At 46.7% G+C, this 26,681-nt stretch overlaps 2 protein-coding genes across 3 annotated transcripts; both read left to right on the forward strand.

Annotated features, from left to right (window-relative positions):
• The first annotated feature begins 92 nt into the window (after positions 1–92).
• Positions 93–7,523, forward strand: kera (keratocan). The gene is made up of 3 exons (XM_080022561.1): positions 93–240; positions 5,274–6,148; positions 6,675–7,523. The coding sequence occupies exons 1-3, from the start codon at positions 221–223 to the stop codon at positions 6,833–6,835; spliced, it is 1,056 nt and encodes a 351-aa protein (XP_079878687.1). The 5' UTR covers positions 93–220; the 3' UTR covers positions 6,836–7,523.
• A 1,650-nt stretch (positions 7,524–9,173) lies between these two features.
• Positions 9,174–24,345, forward strand: epyc (epiphycan). Of its 2 annotated transcripts, none has more exons than XM_080022519.1 (10): positions 9,174–9,396; positions 12,745–12,925; positions 19,091–19,247; positions 19,571–20,125; positions 20,538–20,759; positions 21,168–21,317; positions 21,609–21,767; positions 21,903–22,105; positions 22,887–22,982; positions 23,277–24,345. In XM_080022519.1, the coding sequence occupies exons 2-10, from the start codon at positions 12,752–12,754 to the stop codon at positions 23,445–23,447; spliced, it is 1,887 nt and encodes a 628-aa protein (XP_079878645.1). In that variant the 5' UTR covers positions 9,174–9,396; positions 12,745–12,751; the 3' UTR covers positions 23,448–24,345. The 2 variants fall into 2 exon arrangements, with proteins under 2 accessions (XP_079878645.1, XP_079878644.1); XM_080022518.1 differs by having other exon boundaries at positions 9,181–9,396; positions 20,535–20,759; positions 23,277–24,344.
• Positions 24,346–26,681: the final 2,336 nt, after the last annotated feature.

Raw genomic sequence — 26,681 nt, forward strand, 5'->3', positions numbered from 1 at the left:
CTGACAGCGCACAATCTGTTTGGTTCTTTTCGACTAGTGCATGCCCAAGGCGCAGCCTTTTTTCCTTTTTTGGGGGGGGGACCAACATACCAACAACTATTCAAGTCAAATAAGGCCAGGTAACAGTCGTAGGAAGACCGGTGAGACAGCAGATAATCGCTGATAGGCGTCATACAAGGACCAGGCTACCTTGAGGTTTGGCCAAAGATCCACTGGCTCCATGCGACCCATGCACACCAGGTAACGGTTACAGGTTTCTTTTTTGGTTAATCCTCTACAGTATTTGAGTCTGATATGCTTTGGTCGGGCAGATTGTTTCAGATGACATCTGCTGGGATTGTTGTTTTTTGTATTCTATCTCAAATGTAACGTGTACTGTGTAATTCACAGTGGTGCCGCCTATAAACATTCCAAAAAGTCAATAAGTACGGTTTCTGATCATTCACATACATAACGTTTCAGGAAATCACAAACAGCATTTGGAAAGGGATTCCAAATAATCTATCATAATGAAATGTGGTTTTTGCCTGATTCTCTTTGAAGAAAATTGATTGATGAATGATTAAAGTAATTGCTCCAACATCCAAGTGCTTTAGTTTAGAAGACTGGATTTCTGTAAAAAACGTCAATCAGAACTGACCTGAAAAGAAGATAAATGTGCTGGTGTCATTTACGTAGTTGACTTAGACACCAAGTCCCCTGAAACCAGGAAAGAAGCGTTATTTTTCTTTATACATGTGTTTCTCCTTAGTCCGTCAAGTAGGCTGAAGCCAACATTTTCCTTCAGTAAAATGTCCTCTGTGCTGCAAAAGATCCGAGTCATCATTTATTGAAATGTGTTCCTTTCTCCATTCATTACTTGCAAAGAGTCGAGTCATTATTCTCTGCAGTCTGAATATTTTTCATAGATTTTTGCTATTCCTTTGCAAATGTTAAGCTACCTAGTAACTGCAATCACTGCTTATGATTAGTGTTTGAACCAAAAAATAATAATGCAAGACCAGCATAAACCACAGTGGAATGACTCTGATTTCATTCTCGCCATTTTATTCAGTGTTGATTTGAGTGTTGATTTTAATGCACATCTCTTGCATCCAGCATGTGTTGATGTGAAAAGTCCTTATAAAAACAAGACAGATGTGGAATAGTGCCCACATTGAGTCCTTGAATTCTCTAATACATTTATTCAAAATTCTTGAAAGGAAATTCCAATATTTGAAATGCATACATGCATTTATCCGAGGCAGCTAGGGGACTTCTGAAGCCGGATGTAATATGACCCACACCACACTCTGGCAGGAGGCCATGGTGTCCTGCAGAACTGTCTCTGCTGCTGTTCCCGATTGATCTGTAGTAACAAATATATATGGAAAAACAAAAAACAAACGCAAAATCCACAACATCAAAATCATAATCAGATAGAGCTTTGTTCCCAATAACAGATGATTTAGAAAATAATCTTGGCCACCAACAAAACACCATGGATTCCATTACTGGAACCCTATTATTATTTATTACATTCTTGCTGTTTTTCGGGCTAAAAGTATCTGAAACACGGCAACCCCAGTACACACGGACATGTTTGAGGTCTGTTGTTCAAGTTTGATCAATATGGATGTACATTTGGAGCAGAAATAAGTAAAAAAAAAACTGTTGTAAATTTACCAGAAGTTGAAGAACACTGACGCAATTTGATCGGTTTCAGGAGAGGGGTGCTCTGTGACATCATCATCTGAAAGTCATATAACTCCAAGCTTCGTCTCCCGGAAGTCATTCGCATCCGGTGACTTGCACTCTGTGGGCAGCATAGCGTTCACAGCCACGTAGACGCGTAGACAGACAGCTGGAGCCGATGCTGCGCTGAGTGAAAACTCGGAAAACTGTCACTCAAACCACGTTTAACAAAACCCCGATAAAGCGTAATCGGTCACAGAAGGCGCTTTTGCAGGAAGTTCTATGAACCTTTCCTTAGTGTCCGCATAGCGTGATCCAGTAATGATCGTAATTGTTAAAACACCTTTCTTGTTTCTATTTTTATTGGTTATTTTTTATAACCGCTCAGTGTACAGTATGTAGGCTGCTCCGCACCCAGAGCAATGTGACTCGACCAGGTGGACTGTCCTCAGGGGCGAGGGACCGTGGACCTACTTCCAGACCCATCACCGGCACTTACGACACCGACGGTTCCTCTTGTCCCGGTCAGTCCCTGCCCTGGGGTAGGAGCTAAAAAAGTTCCTCCAAACAGAGTTCTAAGAACTACTTCCTCGTTCCTGCAGTGGGGACACAAAAAAAGGGACGGTCCCTCCAAAAATTCTTAGAACTATGAAAAAATTCCTGTGGTGCGAAAACGCCTATTTAAACCGAACAACACGAGAGGAACATTCAGTCACGTAAGTGCAATACAATGTGTTTAACCAGACCTGGGAAACCGGTACTATCTACCAAACATGATTAAACTGGACCCTGTTTATTGCTGCCTGTAGATATATAGTATATTTTTAATTGTATATAATTCTTAATATTTCATTGAATATTTAACATTTTTAATCACTTTCATAATGTGTACGGTTTAGACACAAGAAATGATCGAATCCAACCTATTGATAATGATTTTCTACCAAAGTCGTTTTAGGATGTCTAGGGCTACTACTGAAACTTGTTTCTTAGTGGTGTCTTTTCCAAAGGCCGATGTCATAAGCCAGTATTCTTTTTATTAAATACCATCCACGTAGGCTACTTCGATCTGTCAGTGGAGGCTGCTATGAAACTTTGACAATCCACTTCTCCATTCAGTACACTGATTAACTCTATGTCTTGGCACGTCGCTAAATATTGAAGGGCATAAATTGCTTGCCGGATTCGTCCATAGCAACTTAATAGCCCTGATTGAGACAAAGCCTTTTAATATCCACTATATTGAACAACAAGGAGGCTACCGTTTGATATGATGTCACTAAAGGTTGGTATTTGATGTCGGTTGCCCACAGTGAATGTCGCAGAACTCTCTCCACTCGCATGCCGTGTGCACGTCTTAAATGTACTGTACCGTCTCTAAAGATGTTCTGAGGAGCCACGACTGGATATCTGGCTGAAGCCAGCGGATTACAGCCGTGTCCCGTACTTTATTAAGTCATTCTTTTGGATCAACCGCTGATCACAACTACGCCTCTCAGGACATAAGACAATGTTCTACGGTCGCCTTGCGTGGCTTTTAATGCTCCCATCCTCACGTAACCAATCAGTCGGGATAATCCTCTGGCCTTTGCCATCGCTATTCGAAACAAGAACGCTCTTAAAGATTCCACATGCTGGGACACTGAAGCGATAGCTGCCAACAACGTTATGTATGTATTGTAATGTATCATTAACAAAAACGTACTGATGTATACACCTGAGTTTATATCTAACGGTCTTTATTTGACCTGAAACTCACCGCCACAGCTGCAGCACAAAATTAGCACCGAGGGCAGCAAAGGATTCCAGGGGATTTGTGATGGAGACTTACAAACAGAGAACGGTGCCAAGTGAAGGAGGGAGAGATGTGTGCAGGTTAGCCATCAAACAGCACATACTGTATGTGAGCCTGAGCCTGTTTCGAACTAGGCCATGTTTGAAGCTAAGATGGCTTAGTGTAGTGTCCAACCACCAGATCGTGACCTCGGATCTGAGTTGTCTGATTGGACGAGTTGAGATTTGTCTGTCATCAACGGGGGGGACTGGCGCATGTTGAATGAAGCCGGCGGGGGTACAAATACCGGTCAGGGAGTGGTGTTCAGCATTTTGGGACTACTCTTGCCATCTTGCTGAGTGAGGACACAGGCGACATACGAGAAACACGCAACATTTAAGGTAGGTGAGACTGTCTTAGGGCTAAGAGAATGTTTGCATCCCAAGGGAACATCGATTTCTTTTTTTTTTCTGCTTTTGTCCTGTGACTTTATTTAAGAATTGTTAACAAGTTTATCTTGCAGGGAGCAAGATGTGTTCAATTTCGTACAGGTCCTGGTATGATGTACGTGTTGATAACATTTATACAGAGGCGAGGCCCTATTTGAGTAAATGCAGAGCGGTCCGGTTGCGTGTGGACTATTTTTCCTCTGGCCACACCCGCAACCCCGCTCCAAGGTGAAGCAGGGTTGCTCACCTCTGAACCCGGTACAGTTAGGAACAAGATGGCAGGGGTAGCTCCCTAAAAGCAGGTGTGCAGACCCCGTCTTTGATGTAGGCCCATCCATGGAAAGGCTGGCCCTTTCCGAAATGACTTCCAGACAAAAACGGAGCAAGTGCCAAGAATTTAAACCAATTCCAGATGACAGCTGAGAATAATCCATTACAGAATTATGGGGCATAGCAGGAGGGAGAGATAGCAAAGTTGACTTGGTTCAGTGTTTTCTCTGTTCAAGAGGCCTCCCAAGCAGTGTCAATCTCACTAAATTGCCTACTTTCTATTTATTGACTTCCTCAGTACTTCTTCTCCACCTTACCTGGCTGACTGGTGCACTTTGGACTTGTAATGCCTGTAGTAAAAATAACTTCATTTGTATCCATGAATTTGTCCATTATTCCATGGTTGACTGCAATTTGTGTATGCATGTGTGTTTAGGCACATATGCCAATTTCTTGGGATCTGTCTTTTGTGCATTGGCTTCACCCTTATATTAAAAAAGGCTTTACCAGGCCCCTCATTTAATTCAATGCTTGGCTTAAACAGGCTAGGCCCCAATTCATGATGTACGGTAAATTGCCCTTTTGCCTTAAATGGCCGGCCACATGGAGTGTACTACCTTGATGCACAGCCACAATGCTGTCCAGCCAAGTACTAATCCAATTAAAGTTGGCCTGGCACTGTATCCAGTCTCAAAGTGGTTTATCCATCATTCACAGACTAAGTAGAATTCTTGAAAATCTTTCCGTCGTCACTGTGTTCACGGTAATCAATAATGTACTTGCTGAACAGATTTTTTGCATTATAAATATATGTAATTTTACACATACTGTGCACACTGCCTGTAAAATAGGACGTCATTGCATGTGTACACCCTGCAGCAAAAGGTAAACAGGCATTATTTATAGTACAAATGGAGTGTAAGTCATTAGCTATGGTGTGATCCTATTCCCACAAAGTCTGAAATGTTGTGCATTTTCTATAACGATCGGCTCCTCTTTATTTTAGATATCTGGAGCATGCAGGGATGTACTATATCCCTTGTGTGGTCATTGAGGTAATAAAGTGAGTTGTCTATTACTTAACTTTTTTTCTTATTCCTCCATAGGTTGAGCATCAAAATGGCCCCTCTCCTGAGCCTTTTCTCTGTCTTCTTTCTCTTCGGACCAGTGCTGGCTCAAGACATGCCTTATGAGGACTTTTTGGCCCAAATCCAGGCCTGCCCCCAGCAATGTCGCTGCCCGCCTAACTTTCCTAGTGCTGTCTACTGTGACAATCGAGCCCTCAAGCACATCCCCAACATCCCCCCACACACGCAGTACCTATACCTGCAGAACAACCTCATTGAAGTTCTGTCTGAAGATGCCCTTCGCAATGCCACAGAGCTGCGCTGGCTTAACATCAACCGCAACAAAATCACCAATGATGGGGTAGAGGAAGGTGCCCTCAAGGAAATGTCTCATCTGGCGCACCTCTACATGGATGACAACCTCCTGACATCTGTTCCATCTGGCCTCCCGTCCAGCCTTGAGCAGCTGAGACTCTCTCGTAACCGCATTTCCAAGATCCCTCCGGGAGTCTTCTCCAGCCTGGAAAGGCTCAACCTCCTGGACCTCCAGGGGAACAAGCTGATGGACGATGGCGTGACCGGGGTGAGCCTGAAGGGTCTGAAGAGCCTGGTGCAGATCAACCTCGCTAAGAACCAGCTGAACAACATGCCCCTGGGCCTCCCACCCTCCACCACCCAGCTTTACCTGGACGGCAACAACATTGAGAGGATCCCATCCGAGTACTTTAAGTCTTTGCCCAAGATGGCGTTCGTCAGGCTCAACCGCAACAAGCTCGGCGACGGCGGGATTTCCCGGAATGTGTTCAACATCTCGAGCATTTTGGACCTGCAGCTGTCCCACAACCAGCTGACTGAGGTTCCCACTATTCCCAAAGGCCTTGAACATCTACATCTCGACCACAACAAGATTAAGAGTAAGTCTGTGATTATTTAAGCTCACACCGCCTCATACGGCCTCAAATGCCAATGACACAACTTAGTATCTCTCCTTCGTCCAGGTCAACCGCGCTCTCACACTTATACTGTATGGTCTAAATTTAAAGATTTGAATCTTTGAAATAATTTCAGTGGCAGTGATTGGATATAATCAATGAAAAATGCAAACCCTTTATGGCCCTTTCAGTCCACATTTGGCAAGATTGTATTTTCAAAAGCAAGAGAACCATGACATTGGCACATTTATCTGTCTCCAATGCAGTATATACAGTATAACCATTGGTTGAGAGCGTAGTAACAACCTGACTGTGTAAGGTTAGGGTCTTGCTTTGGTTTTAAGTCTGGATGGTTGAGATTTTAACGGCAGGAAATCTAGATAGCTTTTTGACGTTGCTATTAAGTGTAGACATTGCTTTCATGCATCTATTAGACACACTCGAAAGGATTACGACAGATTCATTTAAGAAATCTCACCAGTTCCCTATTTTTGCGTCACCTCTGCAGGTGTGAACGGCTCCGATATCTGCCCGGTGTCACTGGGTGCCGCGGTTGATTCGAGCGCTCCTCAACTGCGCTACCTGCGGCTAGACGGCAACGACATCAAGCCACCGATCCCCAGCGACGTCATCCTGTGCTTCCGTCTACTGACCTCCATCGTCATCTGAGAGGGAACCACACTCATTCCCAGTGGCGATAGGTTTTACCCATCGGATACTTGTCCGAAAGACCCTGGACAACGATCGGCAATATTTGCATGCGAGAAAACAAATGCGGTTCACTTAAATTTTGCATCAGTGTCGCAGAATTTTGAAAATAAAAGGAAATTATTTTTTTTTATGCTTTTTTCACGCTTCAAGTCTATTTTGCTACTTTGCCTCATTAGTCAGGTTGTCAAAATGCATGAAGAAAAAGTGACAAAATACTCTGTTGAGCTCTAATTGTGCCTGGACTGAATGCATGACGTTAAATGGAAGTGAGCGCACGTATTGAAAGCACATTGACTCTTTGTCCTTGTCTTTGTTTTACCGGGACAACGCTTGTCAGAGAATACCCAATGCATCACCTTTCAGCTTTTTCTATCGTTCCTAGTTAAGTATTTATTTGTATAACTTGTCATTACTTTAGACGGGTTCGTTTGAAGAAGAATAGGCTATCTTTTGAAAACAAGTACAAAGTAAAGTAATTTATTTAATTTTAAATAATGGGAACTCAAAGACTAATCATTTGTTCTTCATTAGCATACTCACTATAAAAATGTGTCAACAATTTGTTAAAATGCCAACAATGCTTTTGATTATTGTTTTGGTTTTTAGAAATGTCACTGTAACGTCATTGATTTGAATAAAACAAATATGTATATGAATATATATAAATAGGTACTGAACCGATGTTTATTTATTTCTTTAATATTGCCGGCACACTGCAGCGGCAACACTTTCGCTCTCAGTGGAATACATAAATCATACATTTGGGGAATTACTCACACACATCCCTCCCGTTTTTGCTCAGGACCATAAACACCCATCGCAGATTGAAGATATTAAAGTAGTTTGAAAGGATTGGTGTTTATGTCAATTAACACATACACTGTAGCTCATCAACTTGTTCATGATTTCTTTTTTATTTATATATATAGATTATAGGATGGCTGGCTGATCATTGGTTTTAATGCAGTTTTCTATGCACACCTGATCCCAAATCCCGATTTTCTGTTTTTCGTCGGGGGATTTTATAGAGGAAGGAACAAAACAACGAGATTGACGGTATTCCATTTCCCAGCTCTATCGTGTCTATTTTAGAGTTTGAAACCTGAATGTTTTTCGAGGGCCCCTTTGCGTAGCATTCATACGTGCATGTTTTTACGCCGTACTGGCTCATTCGTGCGCCAATCCGGCGCAAGGATCTGTAGCGAAAGTAACTTGAACACAGGTTGCGGCCTACAGCAGGTGCAGAACGATTTCCGACATTCCAGCTGGGTCCCTTTTCCCTCATTCATCACAAACTCTAATATTACCCAAATACCCCCGTGGAAAAAAAAAGAGAGGGAGCCCAGACACAAAGACAGTTTGACCGACAGACAAAGAGGCAGTGACAGAAAACGAACAGCCAGGAGATTAAATGGAATTGAGGCCAACGTGGACGACACGCGAAACAGCTCCCCGTACGTTCTGAAGACAGAAGGATTCTTTGTCCGCGCGCGTGTAAGTGGTATTTTAAGAGACCGTCTCTTCGGGAGGAGATTCCAGGTGGCGCCTTTTTATTTTCCCCCTTTTCGCGCAGCACCCGCCGCCTCCGACCGATGGATCGAGCCGACCGATCCCCGATCTGCGATTGGTGTTTCGCCCGAAAGGCGGAAGGCGGTTCGACACCGAATCCCGGATCAGGCCGCGATCCATCGTCCTTTCTTTTCCGTCGGTGACGCGCATGAAGAGAGCGCGGCGCGGCCGGGAGCAGGGGCCTTCCTCCACGCAGGGACTTCCTCTCAGCACCATGCGAACAGGGGCTCCTCACAGAGGCCCCATTGTGTGCCGGGCCCTGTGGACTACCCCCCGCCCCCAATACATGAAAGAAGCACACGCCAGAGTTTCACCTCAGGATAAGGCAGACAAATACTTTGCTTTGATTGGGCTCTTCTGTAGAAAAATAAAGGGTACTGTTGATAGGGGATGAAATAGAATGTTGAGTTTGGTGGGGGAGGAGAGCGGGGTCTTCCAACACTCACACTCTGTCCGAGGTTAGCGTATGCATGCGTCGGCAAGTGCATGTGTGTGAGTGTGTGTTAGTTGGAGAGATCCGTGCATGTGGGTGTGTGGGAAATGCGACGGGGTGGGTGCACTTGCGGTGACCAAAAGCAATGCGCTGCTCTCTGACCGGTCTCAGTGCCTACCTTCACACATAAGCGCCAGGGCACTCAGGTCTGCTGAAGAGCACAGACCTTCCACATACATACACACCCACACACACACACACACACACCAACACACACACACACACACACACACACACACACCAACACACACACACACACACACACACACACACACACACACACACACACACACACACACACAGACGGCAGGCCCCCGCTCTCGCACCTAAAGCACACACACGCCCTCCTCCCCTTCTTCAGGGCACCCTGCGCGACCCCTCACCATTGGCCAGGTCCCCGAGCCCTCAGCATCTCCATCTCGGCTGAAGGGACCATTCGGGAAAGCAGGAGACAGAGGTAAGTGTTCCCAACGCTATCTTCACGCGGGCTCCACGGGGCTTTGGTGGCGGCGGAAAGACCCACCTGAGACCCTCCTGAAGGGGGCTTTGCTGTAGGATGGCTGCGACCAAAGCTGCCTAGGCTAACGGGTGAATAGCGGTGACTGTTGGTAATAAATTTCATGGACTTCTGTATCCGTCTGGAGCACGTTGTTTTCCTTGCGTGGCAGTCATTATCGTGATGGCCTGCTGTTTTGTGACAAGGCAGTTTAGGTGTTGAGCAGGTGACACATTGGAAAACTGACACACGTCTTTCGTTTTTCTTGCATCTATCCTGTGCCATGTCTTGCAGTTTGATTGTTTATTTTTTCACGTCGGCTGCATGACTCTCCTGTCCTGTCCGTCGTCAAGCAGGTTGAACTTTTCCTAATCAGATGCGCCGCTCTGGACAATTCTACCTGAAATGCGCCTTTTAACTTTGCCTTTGTGCTCAATTTGCCATAGCTGCAAATAGAGATGTGCTATAGTTCCATCTTGTCTTGTTTTGGCGGTTTGGCTTTTTTTCTTCTCCTAACCTTATGATAATAGAATTGATGACCCTACCCCCCCCCTACCCCCCACCCCCATCACCGTTTTGGGATTTTTTTTTTTTTTTTTTTTTTTTTACCGATGCACCAATTTGCGTCTCGACTGGTACAGTAAAGAAGGGAAGTCAGTCGAGTTTGTTTGTGGCTTTAAAGGGAAAAGGGGGAAGAATCACTGGATATCAGGAATGCCCAATGCAAAGCCAAACATAACACAGAGGCAGTTTGTAGACTACACACTCGCACACCCTCACACACGCACACACTCACACACTCACACACGCTCGCACTCACACACGCACACACACACACACACACACACACACACACAGACACACACACACAGTTTCCACACACTGTACGCTATGATGGCCCACATAAAGGCACACCTCTGTCTTAAGCATAGTCCTTCTTTCAGCTTGGACCTCATAGCTTCACGATGTTATGAAGAGTGACAGAAAATCCATTTGGGGCAAAAATGCCCACCAGTCACCCGGACCAAAAAAAAAAAAAAAAAAAGATCTGTTTCTGCGCCGTTCATCTGGGATTACTGCGAGCGTCGCATATCGACACAATATCCGATTCACGATTCATGGCTTGTGTTTTATCTGTCTGCATCCCAAAAATAGCAGCGGAGCAGAGGTCTCTCTGAAAGATAGGTGTGTTGGAGGAGAGTGTCCAACTGTTTGACTTTGCAAGTGTGCATGTGTGTGTGTGTGTGTGGGTGTGTGTGTGTGTGTGTGTGTGTGTGTGTGTGTGTGTGTGTGTGTGTGTGTGTGTGTGTCTGCGCGTGTGTGTGTGCGCGCGTGTGTGTCTGTCCGTGTGTGCACGTGTGTGTGTGTGTGTGTGTCCGTGTATGTATGTATGTATGTGTGTGTGTGTGTGTTTGAGCACCTTGGGTGCTGAATGGAGCTTTTCCTTGTAGCCGTAACTCACTGCCATCCTGTCCACAAACCTCGGTGGAATTTTGAGCTTGAGTGCTGAGACAGGCAGGGACCCGGCGCTCATAAAGGGCCTCTGTGAAGGGGCGAGGGGTCGAGTCAAGCGAGAAACATCTCTCTCTCTCTCTCTCTCTCTCTCCCCCCCTCCTCCCTCTCTCCCCTCCCCTTTCTTTCTATCGCTGTCTCCCAGTCTAGCTCTCTCCATCTAACCCTGAGGGCCAACGCCTTGTCCACGTCTCCCTCTCTCTCCATCTCGCTGCCGTCTCTTTTTTTTCTTCCCTCTCCCTCTCCCTCTCTCTTTCCCTCCCTCGCTCTCCACTTCTCTGCCCCAGCCCAGAGGACTCGAAATGTAAGCGTCTCTGCTTTTTTTTCTCTCTCTCTCTCTCTCTCTCTCTCTCCCTCCTCCTGGACCCGAGATCCACACGATCAATTTATTGCCTCGGCCTCAGCTGTTGCTACACCTGCACAGGGGAAGGAAAAAAAACAAAAAACAAATGACCACAAGTTCCCTTCGGCACAGAGGTGCAGTCAGGTGCCATTGTCAAAACACGCTACCCCAATTCCATACCCTCCACCGGGTTTTCAAACCACATGATCTCATCTGCGTGCGCTAAACTGAGCTGGTTTCGAGGATGTAAATCAAATCCAGATCGGCCAGATCTTCCCCCCAAAGAACCCCTGCTCCGGTCCGATCGGCAGTATTCTCATGGCGCGTTAACTGACCGTCCCTGACCTCTGACCCCTGAACATGCCGTCGATCTAAACATGGCTGCCGCCGCTGAACGGTGAGGGAGACGGCCGTTCATTTTCCCTCCCGGCCGACTGTCCGCACCTGGCTAATGAGCTGAGGAGTCCCTCGTCCTGGGGTTAGGGTTAGGGTTAGTAGCCCAGGCTCCCCGGTGCGGTGGACAATACATTTCAAACCAGACTGCTTCAAATGGACGTACCCTAACCCTACCTGCCCCAAACGAGCTGATCCTGCCTGATCCATCCCATCCAAGCAAGTCAACAAACAAACAAACTTCTGCCCTTGTCCACCCCGGTGTCAGGCGACCGGACATGAAGTCTGATTTGCGAGTTAATTCCGTTCGCGTCGGTACGTTCCCTTTTTTGGGTACCCTCTTCCTCGAAAACGTACACGACGTCGGCATAGCCTCCTGTCGCCATGGTAACGTTGGTCTCATCCGATGCTTACAACACAAACAAATACATTACTTGTACTCGGTGCCCGAAAAAACACTTTTGGGCTTGGATATGACATTTTATTTAAATTGTTTTTATTACTTTGCTCAGATTGTCTGCAGCTCACAGGGACCTTCAGATGTTTTACCTTGAAATTTGAAAAAAAAAAGAACAAAAAAACAAAAGGAATTTCGCCAAGTGAAGGAACCTAATTTAGCAAAGTCGAGTTGAACTTCATTTTTGTTTCCTGAAGAAGGAGAGGACTGAAGGAGAAGAGTCAATATTTACTAAAATGTACGCTTCTTATGAGAACATGAGACAGAGCCATTCATATTGAGTCTTTCATGTTATTCATTTTGAAGGTTTACGGGGAATAAAAATATATAAAATAAAAATAAATACAATTTTTTTTTTTGTCATAATATGAATAATATTTAATGGTTAACATTAAATATTATTCATATTATTATAAAAAAATATATATTTTTATTCATCTTGCTTCCTCCCAAATCATCCCGTGGGTCGGATTGGACGCCTCAGCTCTTCATGTTGATTTCCTGATCTCATGGCGCAGATTTACCAACGTCACAGTGAAGTCCACTCCGCTGGGTTGTCCCGGGTTCTCCACTGACCGCCCATTTCCCCCCCGTCCCTCCCCAGGTGGACTATGAGAATGCTGGTGCGGTTGCTGTTGGGACTCCTCGTCCTCAAGGTGGCGGTGGCCTCGCCCCGATTCTCCCGGCAAGCGGGATCCGAGTCGTACTACGGCACCAACTACGATGCGGATCTAGAGAACCAGGACATCTACGACTACGAGGACAGCCTGATCGACGACCCCCAGGTAAGAACCAAGAGACGAGGCGGCCCCCGAGCCTTTCCCGCCAGTGCAATTAATTTGCGCCCTACGTTTTGGGCTTTATTCATATTTCCAAGTGAAATAAATGACCTTTGGCGGTGGAATCTGAATCTTTGAGTCGTTTAATTTCATTTTCCCGGGTACACGCTGGGATCTGTTGAGAACGTTCGAGAATCGGCGTCCCTCCTACACTCAATGTTCCTTTTCCACCTCTTTAGCGGTTGAAGTGACGTCTGACTCAGAGGAACTGGAACTGTTAGAAATGAACCAATGTCTTGATCTTGGCCCTTTCATTTAGTGATGCCGTGGGTACAACTGCTCCAGTCACAGGAAGTGACGTATCCCCCCAAACACGCATACCACATTCCCGCAATCCGTTTTATTTGAATCGGGTTGACGCGCCACTTCTGTCGCGTCCTCTGACCGAAGGAATCGAATTCTCCGGTCAGACGCTGGTTCAACGAGTTCAGGGAGTAGAGAGCCGTTCCGGCTCCCGATCTACAGCTCCGTCCATCATTCAAACCCACTCCCATTGCGGTGCCATCCCCTGTCTGCTCACGCTGTGTGTGCCGTTCAAAACCCCGTTTTTGGCTGGATCCGTTCTACATGCAGAGTCGAGCCGTTTCTGGGCCCTGGGGGAGGTTCCTCGGCTGATTTATCTGCTCAAATAAATCTCTGAGGGTTGATCGTTTTTTTAACACCTCATATCAAGGCAGACGGAAGATTGATTGATGATTTTATCTCACACAAATGCCTGCAGAGTCCTATTTTTTGGGGGGGAATAACACAGCAATAAGGTGAATGTGAATAATTCATATCATGATAGCGTGATAAGTTTGGATTATTGGACTATTTTTCCGCCACCGGCCGGAGATGCATCATTTATTCATTCAGACAGAATGAGAGGGTGGAACTAGACAGAATCAGATGAGGCATTGTAGAATTTGCATTATACATTCCTGTGTAGGTTACGGCTGTTTTGGGAAAAATCGGCCAAAGCCCACACAGCGAGTAGACCTCGGTGGGACTTGGCTCGGCACCGTGTTTCAGCGTGGCGATAAAGCTCCTTTTCAACGAGGCGTCACAAAAATATTGATTTAATTTTCACGAGTTTCCAAAAAAGAGATGCGCCACAAGCGCCAGGAGAGGATTTTGTGTAAAAGCTTTTGATTCACATGTATGGAACCCTATGGAGGTCCTCTTCCGCCACACTTCCTCACAGCCAACTTGATAGTGTTTATAGGAAGAGGAAATACATCACACAGTTGGAAGTCACCATCAATGCATAAATGTTCATTATCACACAGTCTCAAGGCCTCCAGAGATAATGCGCGGGCCAGCCGGTCGCTATCGCAAAACAGCGGTCGTTGTTCAGAGATAGCTGATGCAGCTGTCGACCAATCAGAATTGAGTATTAGTAATAGAACCTCAGCTGTTTTCTGCTGGACAAGCGGTTCACCGCCTGGCGGACGGATCGGAGCCTCGGCTCACGTCAGAGGCTGGAGCGCACCGGCTCCGCGCTGCAACCTGAGCGACGAAGTGAGGAACGGGTTGCGGCGGCGGGTGAGGCCGCATCCAGGGAGAACGGACGCCAGCGGCCGCTCCCTCGGGCCGGACCGAGATGTGGCGTGTCGGACGGCGCCAGGCATGCGCCGCGGCGTTTGGAAGGCCCGGCCTGAGCCAAGTTCCGTGTTCCAAGTTTGATTTCTTTTTATCGCTCCGGCCAGAGCGCCGTCAGGATGGCGTGAGGGCGGACCGTGATGGGGCAGATTTCTTTCCCGGGAAGGGGCCGCCCTCTCAGGCTTAACCTGATCTGGAATGCACTCGCACCTCGCTCCCTTCAGCTCACTCCCCACCCAGAAGACCTGGCTCACGTAGGGCCTGCTGCTGTCTCGCGTTATACTCTCACATTCTGAGAAACAAAGCGGGCGACGCGTTGCGAGGCTGGAGGAACTTGATGCGAGAAGCAGCTCTGCATGGGAATGTGTGCTGCTGTCATGGTTTACCATTGGATGCCATTGGTTCCACGCAAAACGTTACATAAGATTTTGTGGTAATTCGGGCTGGGGGAGCAGGGAAATAATCGGCCGGGTTCAAACCTCAGCGTCCTTCTCCCTCCCCCCCTACAGCGGTGGACGGTGGGAAATGCTCAAAGCGGGAACCGCCATCGCCGCGGTGTTGATTGATATTGTATTGCATAAGGATGTGTCACGGTGTCTCCTTGAAAGGTCAGAGAGTAGATCTCCAGATAGTGGGGCTGTCAAAGAGAGTTGGGGGGCGGGGGGCTTAATTAGGGTGCGGATTGAAACGATTAAACACACAAGCGCGCGCGCGCGCACACACACGCACACACACACACACACACACACACATGCCGTGAGTCAGGAGAGAAACGAAGCCATGATGATGATGACGAGGAATGCTGAGTCTCCGCTTTCCACGTCCAGATCTCTCCCACGGGTTCTGCTTTCTCCTCGGGGGGATCGAGTGTGTTCCGACAGAGAGCTGCCGCCGCCGCCGCCGCCGCCTCCTATCCCAGCCGTTCTCCAAGCAGGTCCCGCAGCAGTTAAAAAAAAATTAAAAAAAAGTCTTGCTTACTTAGTTGCACGGGACCGAATGTCGGTCTTTTGTTGAGGGTCTCACGGGTCTCGTGAGGCCGGAAGGAGCCGGAGCGCTTTTTCGCGACTCCAACTGGTTCTAATTAACTCTCAGCAGTCTTCATCGTTTCTTTCACGGTTCTCCTCGGGGGAAGTCGCATGTGCAACCTCGTGCGACTTTCTTTTTGTGGTCGGTCGCCAGCCGGAGCAGGGGGTGAATCCGGGTGTTGGGGTTTTAATCCCTTTAATCGTTTTTAACGCTCTGGGGGTCAAGCTCCAGAGATTCATCGGCCCGGGAATCACGACGTGCCGCGTGGGACGGCGTGGCGTTGTGTTGAATGTTTGAAAACGAATATTTGGTGAGTTTCATCCATTTGCGCGCGGCGGGGGGGAATCATTTATGTCGATTCTTCAATTCTAGGTGACAAAATGATCCATTCTCGGGCGGGGGTTACGGCTCAGAATAGGCCCATCAAGGCCAGTTCACGGCTCTCGTCTTCCAGATATTCGCTGCCGCTTCATATTTTGCAACCCAAACGTGGTGTCTTGCAAAATTAACCCCGTGCGTCCTCCAAGCTGGTGTTTGTTTCTCAGAAAGTTGTTTCCTCCGTATTTCGGGCGGCCAGGCATTCACCTCGCCTTCCCCCCGCGGGACTGGTGTGTTTGCTTTGGGGAGGAGGGAAAGGCAGCGCCGAGCTGCAAGGAGCGAACCTTGTGCGAGACGTTTCAAAGGCCCACCTTGTTATACCCCAAACCGTCTCTTGCCAAGATGGCCAGAGCGACGATCGCTTCCAGATATCTGCTTTATGCCTCATTGAAGAAATACCGACGGTAAAAAAAAACAAGGCAGATTTGTGTTTGGTTTTTTTTTTGTTGTTTTTTTGTTTTGTTTTTTCATTTGTTTGTTTGGCGTGTCCTGCGTTCCGTGTGCTGCCAATGAACCGTATCGATCGCCGTTCGCCGCTTTCCGGTGCCTCTCGGTGAACTTGTGGAAAGCTGAACGCCGTGGTTGAAAGTGCAGCGGTGAAGTATGGATTCTCGCTGCTACCATGTGTGTCTTGGTTCCACAAGGACCATTCCCTCTCAGGATGGTTGACTCAGCCTTGTTGAGCTCGGTGCCAGGTATTACCTGGGCCTGTCTGTGGGTGTCCGTCGCCCTCTAGTGGACGCTGATAAAACTTCCGTTAGAGCGCTGCATTTGGGGCAAGGCTCATCGGAGTGACTCACCCAAGTGGCAGCCATGGAAAATGAGAAGGAGAAGCCTGAGCACTTTGAGTTCACACGTTTTCAGCACTTTGCTTATACTTGAATCTTGTTATTTTCCTCACAAACCGATGTGACGCTGCTCGATTGGCGTTCATTGCAATTACCCGACTTGGAAGCTCATCGTGCCCCAGGTCCTGAAGCGCGTTTGCAGTTTGTCTCAAATTCACCATCGGTATGACCTTTACCGCAGCACACAGTACCATATGACTGCATTTCGGAGAGGAAGAGAACATCTGCTAAAATTAAAGCCTGCATGGCTAATATTTGCCATTGTTAAAGTGAGTCCGGTGTTGAAATTCCTCTTTCTTATCAGTAGGAGGCAGTATTTCATCTGCCTGTAAGCACATTCAATTTCAACATTGGACTTTCTCAATAAAAAGCCAGAAATGAGTTATTGACATGATGCACATCTAGCATTGGTATATATTAATGTATTTTTCCATTGACCCAAGGAGTTTTACTCATACTTTAAGATCTTTGAAGGGTAATAACAATAATATCCACCTGAAACCACCAAACCTTGATTGTATTGCCTTGACCCTCTGATTGAAGGTGAAGAGATTTCACAGAAGCCTCTGCTTGCACTACAATCAATAAATAAGTTGCAGTTATCCCAGATATGGATTTCAAAAAATATATGAACATATTGTATTCCCAGGTAAGGAACAACCACATCCCCTTCCAGGATGCAAAATTGACGTTTTGGACGATACCACAAATCGAACAATTATTTGTAACTCTAATGTACCTTTCCCAATTAATCCTGACATAAGTTTGTTTTCCATTAAATTAAGTGGATGTTATATATAGGCATGGACTCCACCAGACCTCTGAAGGTGTCCTGTGGTATCTGGCACCAAGACAGTAGCAGCAGATGCTTTAAGTCCTGGAAGTCGTGAGGTGGGGCCTCCATGGATCAGGCTTGTTGTTCCAGCACATCCCACAGATGCTCCATCAGACCCTAACCCCACCCATCCACATGATGTAGAAGAAAACGTGATTCATCAGAACAGGTCACCTTCTAACATTGCTCCATGGTCCTGTTCTGATGCTCACCTGCCCATTGTAGGCACTTTCGGCGGTGGACAGGGGTCAGCATGGGCACTCTAACCGGTCTGCAGCTACGCAGCCACATACGCAGCAAGCTGTGATGCGCTGTGTGTTCTGACACCTTTCTATCATAGCAGCATAAACTTTTGCAGCAATTTGTGCTACAGCAGCTCTTCTGTGAGATCGGACCAAACGAGCTAGGCTTTGCTCCCCGCGTGCATCAATGAGCCCATGAGGCCATGACCCTGTCGCCGGTTCACCGGTTGTCCTTCCTTTTGGTAGGTACTGACCACTGCACACCGGGAACACCCCACAAGACCTGTCGTTTTGGAGATCCTCTGACCCAGTCGTCCAGCCATCACAATTTGGCCCGTGTCAAAGTCTCTCAGATCCTTACACTTGTCCATTTTTCCTGCTTCCAACACATCAACTTCAAGAACTGACTGTTCACTTATAGCCTAATATATCCCACCCCTTGACAGGTGCCATTGTAACAGGATGAGCGATGTCATTCACTTCACCTGTCATTGGTTTTAATGTTGTGATGGATTGGTGTATATGCTATCACATGATCACTAATTCATTATTGTTTTCTAATTCAACATCAAATGATCGTTTCCACGTATCGTGATTCTTTAGCAGCTGTTTGTCAGTAACGTGTCTCAGTCAGACTGTAAGGAATGTTAATTTTATTGGTCAGAATATTATATTTTGGTCTAAAAAAATTAAAAATAAAATAAAACAGGACGGGTGAAATTTCACAGAATCTTCCTCACATGGAGGATCAAAAAAAAAACAAAAAAAAACACAAAATTCAGTATGATACCCATATTATTGTTTGTCTTGTCAGTGCCCAATAGTGCTTGTTGGAAATATTAGGCTACGTACCCAAAGTGGAAATGTGGATCTTTTACACTCGTGTTTCTCAATATTTTTTTATAATAATGATAGCCAACTGTGTGAATGATTTGTGTCTCATCTGTTGGATTCATCATGTTGCATATAATCACTCCAGTCTTGATTTTCCTGTTTGTGTATCCTGTTTGCATGCAAATCAAAGTGCATTCAAAGTAACACAGACGAACAGGGTGAATTTTGTTTGTTGTTACGCAAAACAAATCATGACGACAAAACGTAATATAATGGCATTTTTGCTTTCCTGTTCAATTCACTAGCCGTCTGTGACAAATTTGATTGATTGATACATAGATTGGCTCCTCTGTCCTTGTGCCCTCAGATAGAAATTGGAACACTGCCCCCACCAGATTATAGCTACCCTGTACCCGAGGCCTCACTGGAGGAAGAGCAGGAGGAAGAGTTACCCCTGAAACCACAGCTCAGCCCCCAGGGTTCCGGAGACTCTGGGGTCCTTATGGGCCCAAACACACAGAAAGGTCTGAATAAGCACACACAGCGACCTTTTTTCACGCTGTTGTGATTCTTACTTTATCCACGGGAGGGTGAAACTACTGTCCTCTACACCACGGCCCTGGGAAAGGAAACGCCCCTCCGTCAATCATTGCCGTTTTCCTGTGCATGTGTTCCATTTAACTAGCTGTCATTGGTTAAATGTGTCATATTTATTCATTGTGTCCATTCAACACCTACAGTAATACGTCATCTAATCATCATTGTCGTCATCAACTTACTGCTTCCATGTTGGTCCATTGTGGTCTAATCTGTCTGTTTATTAACACCTAATCTTGTCTCTAACAAGAGGAGGAGCTGCGTCTGACGCCCATTGACATCCTTCATGTCTCCGGGGATTTCGGGGACTCCAAGGGCTCCGGTGTTTCAGGCGCTTCTGGGGCTTCTGGGTCCGAGAGTTCAGGAGACCCGATGGCCTCCGGTGGCTTGGAGGGTTCAAGTGACCTCTTACCAGGCTCCGGGGGTTCTGGGGAATTCCTCAGTTCTGGGGGATCAGGGGATCTATCAGGATCTGGAGATTCCCCAGGCTCCGGGGGATTCCCGGGGTCTGGGAGTCCGGGAGCCTCTGGGGACCTTGGTTCTGGGAGCTCTGGGGACCTCCTCCTAGGCTCTGGGGACCTTCTCTTGGGCTCTGGGGATCTCCTTGTGGGCTCTGGGAGCTCTGGAGAAATCTTCCCGAGCTCTGGGGATCTTCCTTTGGGCTCTGGGGGCTCTGGGGGCTCTGGGGACCTCGTTGGTTCTGGAATCTCTGGGGATGCTCAGGGCTCAGGGGGCTCTGGAATCACCGGGGTTTCTGGGGACTCTGGCGAGTCCGGGGACCTGGGGATAACATTGATACCTGGAGGTTAGTACCTAAACTTATACAGAGTAGAAGAGTAGAGTGTTTAAGGATGCTTGTTATTTCAGGAACAGGAAAATAAAAACAGTTTTTCAGTTAGAGGTAATTTTAAACGCGAGTCTTTAAATAACAAAAATAACCTGACTTGATCAATTTACAGTCATTCTGTTATTTCTTGTCCATTTAACTACTTTCTAATTAAATGTGGTTAAATGTTGATAATCCATTCTGTCTGGTAATACCATTTTTACGCAAATCTTCTATTTTGTCATTGTCTTTTCTGTTTCTCGTTCCCATTGTCTGCCTAACCATGTGTCTAATCTCATCTCATCTGTGAGTGTGATTGGTGGCTTCATATGATGTTCATCGTGCCCTTCTCCTAACTCGTTCCCTAACCCCCCACCTCGGCTTTAAGAAGCGGAGGAGCTGCCCCTCATTCCCGTCACTATACCCCAAGAGGCATCAGGTACATCCGGGGAGATCTCGGGATCCTCAGGAGCCTCAGGGGACTCCGGAGATTTTGGAGAGTCCGGAGCCTCTGGGGCCTCCGGGGCTTCAGGAGCCTCTGGAGACTCAGGGGCCTCTGGCTCTGGAGACACAGAGGAGCCTGAGGTCGTACTGATCCCTGACATTGATGAAGGTCAGTATCCAAGTCAGAAGAGCACAGGATGTACGGTCGTCACAAATACAATTTTGCTAAGTTGCGTGGGAAAAATTTGACGAATGCCCCGCAAAGTTGGACAATATTTTACCCAGTATCAAAATCAAGACACCGCTGGTAACGACTAGGTTCTAGGTGGTTTTGCGAACAAGCACATTGCATATAACAACAACTGAAGATGGCATACTTCATTTGATTAACACTGCAAACCCATTTTCCGATTTAACTTACACTCTGTAGTTAAATGTCTTGTTGGAAACAGTGACTAATGACGCTCATTCATGTAACTTATCACTGAGACAAACAGCGGGCTTCTGTTTGTCAGATTCATCCATGTCCCCGCTGGTCTAACCCATCTCTGTAACACCTAATCTTGTCTCTAACAAGAGGAGGAGCTGCTTCCAACTACACCAACAACCCCTCAGGAGGGTACTGGGGGTACAGAGGGGTCAGTGGGCTCCGGGTTACCAGAGCCCGAGGAGCCTGAGAAGCCAGATGAGCCTGATGAGCCTGACGAGCCTGAAGTTGACAGGCGAGGTCAGTAATGAAGAACCTTGCTCTCGCTCTTTTCGGAACCCGAAGGGTGGTCAGGCACCTGTAAAATGTAGTGATCCGTGCTCAGGATTGTGGGTTTTCATCCCATCCAAAGTCCTGGTCCATAACTTGGATTATCCCAGCCCTGTGGTGAAGGTCACTGATGGCTATTTTGGATTCATGTCTTCATCGCATCTGGTCAACCAATGCTCAGCTCAAATGTATTTCTTCTCTTTTAATACCTTCTCTTTCTCCCTCTCTCTGTCCTTCATTATATTTGATCCTGTGCCTCAGGTATGCCGACATGCCTGCTATGCACGTGCCTTGGCAGTTCCGTCTACTGTGACGACTTGAAGCTGGACAGTGTGCCACCTCTCCCCAAAGAGACCACTCACTTCTACGCTCGCTACAACAGAATCACCAAGATCAACAAATCGGACTTTGCCTCCATGAGTAAGTTCATTTGAATGTCCGAGACTTGATCGGCCACAGGCAAAATTAAAAAGGTGAGCACTGTTTCATCCCTTGTTGATTTTGGAGTCATTTGTCTCAGAGTGTGTTGCCCCCTTCTTTCAATCTGCCCACCAGACAAACTGAAGAAGATCGACGTGACCGCCAACGAGATCATGTCCACTGACGACAACGCTTTCTCGGCTCTGCCCGCGTTGGAGGAGCTGGTGATTCGGGAGAACCACATCTCGCAGCTGCCCGCCCTGCCGGTCACCATGACTCTGATTGACGCCAGCCACAACAACATCGGCGCCAGGGGAATTCACAAAGAGGCATTCAAGGTAGGCAAAGCTGCAAGATGTGCAATGTAACATTCCAGTCGTTTGCAGTTGATGCCGCATCGTCCGTGATTGCAGGGACTTCCTGTATACTGTCCATGATCCCAGGACAAAGTTCTCCACACAATGTGCTATTGTGGCGTATTTAGACGGACGAAAAATCGATGTACTGGACAAAATAGTCGTGACTGATGGTCCACTGTCTTGGGTCGTTCAATATGGCAATGTCAGGGACGGCCGATTGCCTGCTACCTGCTGAGTCTCTTGAACTTGAACTTGAACTTGAACTTGAACTTGAGTCTTGGGCTCCGATAAAGTTCAGTTTCAAAAAATTTGGCCATAATCTTCCAGTGGGGCTGGTGCTACAATGCCGCAAATGCTGGTGAATCACCAATAGGAGCCTGGTATGAAACAATGACATGCTAGTGTGCCAGTTTCCCTTACACCATTCATTAATGTGCCAGGATGCCTTGGTTCAGCATCATATACAGCAGGGTCAGTTTATGTGGGACGCAGCCTTGTCTTTCAACTAATCCCAATATCACAGCGGAGTAGCTTCAAGACCCACAGGTTAAGGCTGATGAGGATTTTCCCACTGCACAATCTGACATATTAATAAAGGGAATGAAGGCCAGGTGGGTGGAGGCCTTAAGGGGAAACTGAGTCAATTATTTTGCCGCTTTTTATTGCAATGTTTATAAATGATGCTGTTGTTTTTTTTACAACCTTGTTACATTTGCTCTTATATATATAATGTGGATCATGTTTTCTTGTTGTTATCCAGGACATGGCCAGCCTCCTGTACTTGTACCTAACAGACAACCACCTTGATTATATTCCTGTGCCTCTACCAGACAACCTGCGATCTCTGCATCTACAGGTACCGCGTTTCTGGTCGCAAATGTAGCAGCTAATATCATTATTATTAACCATTGGAGTCGGGAACTATTGTTCATCACAGAGACCAAGGGGAAAGTCACAGCTGTGCAGTCAAACAAACATGCACCGTACAAGGCCTCAACCATCTGCCATGAGCGGAGTGGAGCAGAGGCTCGCAGGCTTTTTAACCTGCGAGCCTCTGCTCCGGGGAAACACCTGACCGTCGTTATTCTTAGACTACCTCAGCAGCCACGGAGACGGCTGCTCACACATTCCTTTGTTTCTCCCCATCCAGCGAAACAACATCCAAATGATGCACGCCGACACGTTCTGCAACCTGAGAGATTTCAACTACATCAGGAACGCGCTGGAGGACATCCGCTTGGACGGCAACCCCATCAACCTCAGCCGGACCCCACAGGCTTACATCTGCCTGCCCCGCATACCCATCGGGGATTTAATCTAAACACAGAGATGCTATATAAACAACCTGTTGCACATTATCAAACACAGACCCGGCTCTTTGCACATACTAGACCACACACAAGCCTAATTATTGAATTACAGATTAGCGATATGGTCAAACACAGATGGTTACCACCAGCCTCCTGACACATGTGCAAAGTACAGCTTAGTGCAACTGTACATGCGTTAACTGTATTTAAAAAAAAAATAACACACTCGACATACACTGTCAGCCGGATTAACAGCCGGACACACACCTTCGGATCAACACACACACACACACACACACACACTGTCATCCTTCATTGTTGTTTAGGACACACAACCTCTTTTCAGAATCCAAACTGTTCTGCATTTTTTTTTTGCAAGATTGAAAAGAGCAAACAATAGACAATAGACATTCAGAAAAATGTATGAAACCCTCCAGACAGCCAGCATGTTTCGGTTTTGTGTATGTTCCGAGACTGGAAATGACATCCAGAAATGTTTAAATATGTTTGTTTTGTAAAGAAATTCTAATATTAATATTAATGCCCAATTTAACACTTTTGAGATACATGTGCATTAGTCTAGCATAACCGTATTGAAGCTGGAGCTTAATGAAAGGTAAATTGAGTATTTTAATGCAATAAAATAAGCATTTAAACACAATCATTTGTTGTAAAGTCTGTACTGTAATATAAAAATATATATTCCGAAAAAAAAACTTTTTTTTTTTTTTTTTTTTTTTTTTTACACAAATTGCAATATTTGGTATATTTCATTTCAAAATGTTTTAACCATGCACAATAGCCTATAAATAACACTCTAATGTAGAGTCTATTATTGTTGGATTTGGAGTGGGGATTGGGGGGGGTTGTTGATTGTGAATGGGGTAATAAAAAACAATAATAGCTCGCTATTGTGTGCTCTGTATGGAATAACCACATTTGAATAAAGTTGTTTTGATGACCTCTCCACACCTGGGGTGGCTTAACGTTTTCATTGACGACTTATCGACTCATGGTTCAAGGGACGACTTAATATAATGTGAGAGGCCCAACAGTGTACACCTCCGCAACAACGTGGGAGTAAATCTGGAGAGCGGCCCTTCCAGTTTTGACCTACTCAGACAGTTGGACGATAGCTATAACGATATTGAAAGTCGCTTAAAAAGGCGTGTGGTCACATATCAAACCAATCATTTCTCTGCAAGTTGCCTGACAGCACATTGGCACGGCAAGCGATGGCGCTCCCTTCTTGTTTCCGTCAAAAATACTTTCCACAAGCTTTTCAAACGCATTGAGGAAACGCTCCAGCCGGCTCACGGCCTCAGGGTCCTTTGTGCCGCCGCAGTCTCTGCTTTTCGCCGCGCCGCTCTCCGTCCTTTCTCCGTCGGCCGCGACCCTCTCCAGCCTGGCTCGGCGCACGTCCAGTGCCAGGCGGCCCCTGGCGGCGTCCGCTCTGGCCTTCTCCCTCTCCATCACCACCTTCTCCCGTTCCACGGCGGCCCTCTCCCGCTCCAGGGAGGCCCGGTCCCGCTCCAGCGCGGCCGCCTGCCTCCCCACCGCCGCCTTCTCCCGCTGCAGCACCGGCCTCTCCGACCCCGCCAGCCGCCTCTCGCGCTCCACGGCGGCCCGCTCGCTCTCCAGCGAGGGCCGCTCGTTCTCCGCGTCTTGCATGGCGAACCTCCCTGCTTCCCCGCGGCGCCTCCTCTTCTCGGCCCGGCGCGTCTTCGCCGCTCAGGGAAACCTCGATCTCCGAACCTGGCGCCGTCCCGGAGAGCCGGCGCTTTTGGGGTTTGGGCGCGGCGAGGTAATGTTCTCCGCCGTCCCTGGGGGAGACCTTGAGGATGGGCGCGCTGCCGGCCAGCCGACGCTCCACCGCGTCGTCCAGCAGCTGGTAGCACCGCCCAGCCTCGGGGCACATCCACGCCCCCGCTGGAGGGTTCTTCAGCTCCTGAAAACCATTTAGGAGAGGGAGAGAGAAGGGAGGATAATCTCATATTATATCAGTAAATCCGATGTTATATCGTGATGAAATAAAGTCCAAGTAAATGGAGCACCTTGTATTTCTTCTTGAGGTTCTGGCCCTGCCAGGCAAAACGACCACATATTGCTTTTTCAAAGAGTCACAGAGAGAGAGAGAGAGCCTTTTGACTTTTAAGGTTCCTTTATTATTTGAAGGTTCCACGGCAATCCAGGCTGTTCTCATTTGTAGTTCCACGTTGGTGGAACGAGCTGCCAAAAACCACCAGAGCAGGGGCCTCCCTCTCTGTCTTTAAGAAGCACTTGAAGACCCAGCTCTTCAGAGAGCACCTCCTCTCCTAACTTAAAATTACTTAGCAGTATTTAGTTATTGTTACACTAATGTTTCTGTTGCAATGTAGCTTGAATGTTATTCTCCCTTGTAAGTCGCTTTGGATAAAAGCATCTGCTAAATGACTAAATGTAAATGTAGATAGAGGGTTGTGAGTATTATTGTTCATAGTGGTGTACACGTGGTCCGTGTTTTCCATCTTTCTCCCCCTTATATTTATTTTTATTATTTTAACGGTTTTGTTTAATCCTGATGAAGTGCACCTCGATCCCTCCCGTTCTCCCTTCCAAGGGAACCTAACCGAGCGCCTCCTGCTTCCACGGTCTGACTACTGCCCCCTCGAGGACAGGAGGACACAGACATCCCTCAAATATAAATGGGTGGTTTCTGGTGAAGGGTCACGAGGGACGGACTTCGCATTTGAAAATGCGGGATAAATAAATTGACTTATTTTAAGGTATTTTTTTAAAAGAGAATATTTGCCACGCTTGAGTCACTTCTATTCACATTTGTTGCTTCTGTGAACTATTTGATCAAAACAAGAATCAGACACCCCTGCAACAGATAAATATACATGTAATAGATATAATTACAATAGAAATGGTATACTGACCATTTCTATAATCACTAGACTGTGCACGGACCATGAAAAATACAAAATCGAAAAAAAAAAAAAAGGATCACACCTTGAGAATATTAGATTGTGTATTTTCGTATATATATGTACAGATTTCCATTGATCCACCTCGGATAACACACCTTAACACACAAGACAAGGTTCGTCGAGGCCACATAACTTATAGAACAGCAGTAGTATACAAAGGATCTCAATTCTCGTAGAAGAATATGCTTTTGCTTTCTGCTTCGGGGTCGGCCAGCTTTCCCAGCCCCGAAAGCTCGTTTCTATTCTGCAAGCTACTATTAAAATGGAAATTGT

Source organism: Zeus faber (genome assembly GCF_960531495.2).
Source record: "Zeus faber genome assembly, chromosome: 21".
NCBI lineage: Eukaryota > Metazoa > Chordata > Actinopteri > Zeiformes > Zeidae > Zeus > Zeus faber.

Coding starts and splice junctions, on each gene's coding strand:
- kera (XM_080022561.1), top strand. CDS start 221: ATGCGACCCATGCACACCAG. Junction 241..5,273: donor ATGCGACCCATGCACACCAG/GTAACGGTTACA, acceptor ATTCCTCCATAG/GTTGAGCATCAAAATGGCCC. Junction 6,149..6,674: donor CGACCACAACAAGATTAAGA/GTAAGTCTGTGA, acceptor TCACCTCTGCAG/GTGTGAACGGCTCCGATATC.
- epyc (XM_080022518.1), top strand. CDS start 12,752: ATGAGAATGCTGGTGCGGTTGCTGTTGGGACTCCTCGTCCTCAAGGTG. Junction 12,926..19,090: donor GCCTGATCGACGACCCCCAG/GTAAGAACCAAG, acceptor TTGTGCCCTCAG/ATAGAAATTGGAACACTGCC. Junction 21,318..21,608: donor GCCTGAAGTTGACAGGCGAG/GTCAGTAATGAA, acceptor CCTGTGCCTCAG/GTATGCCGACATGCCTGCTA.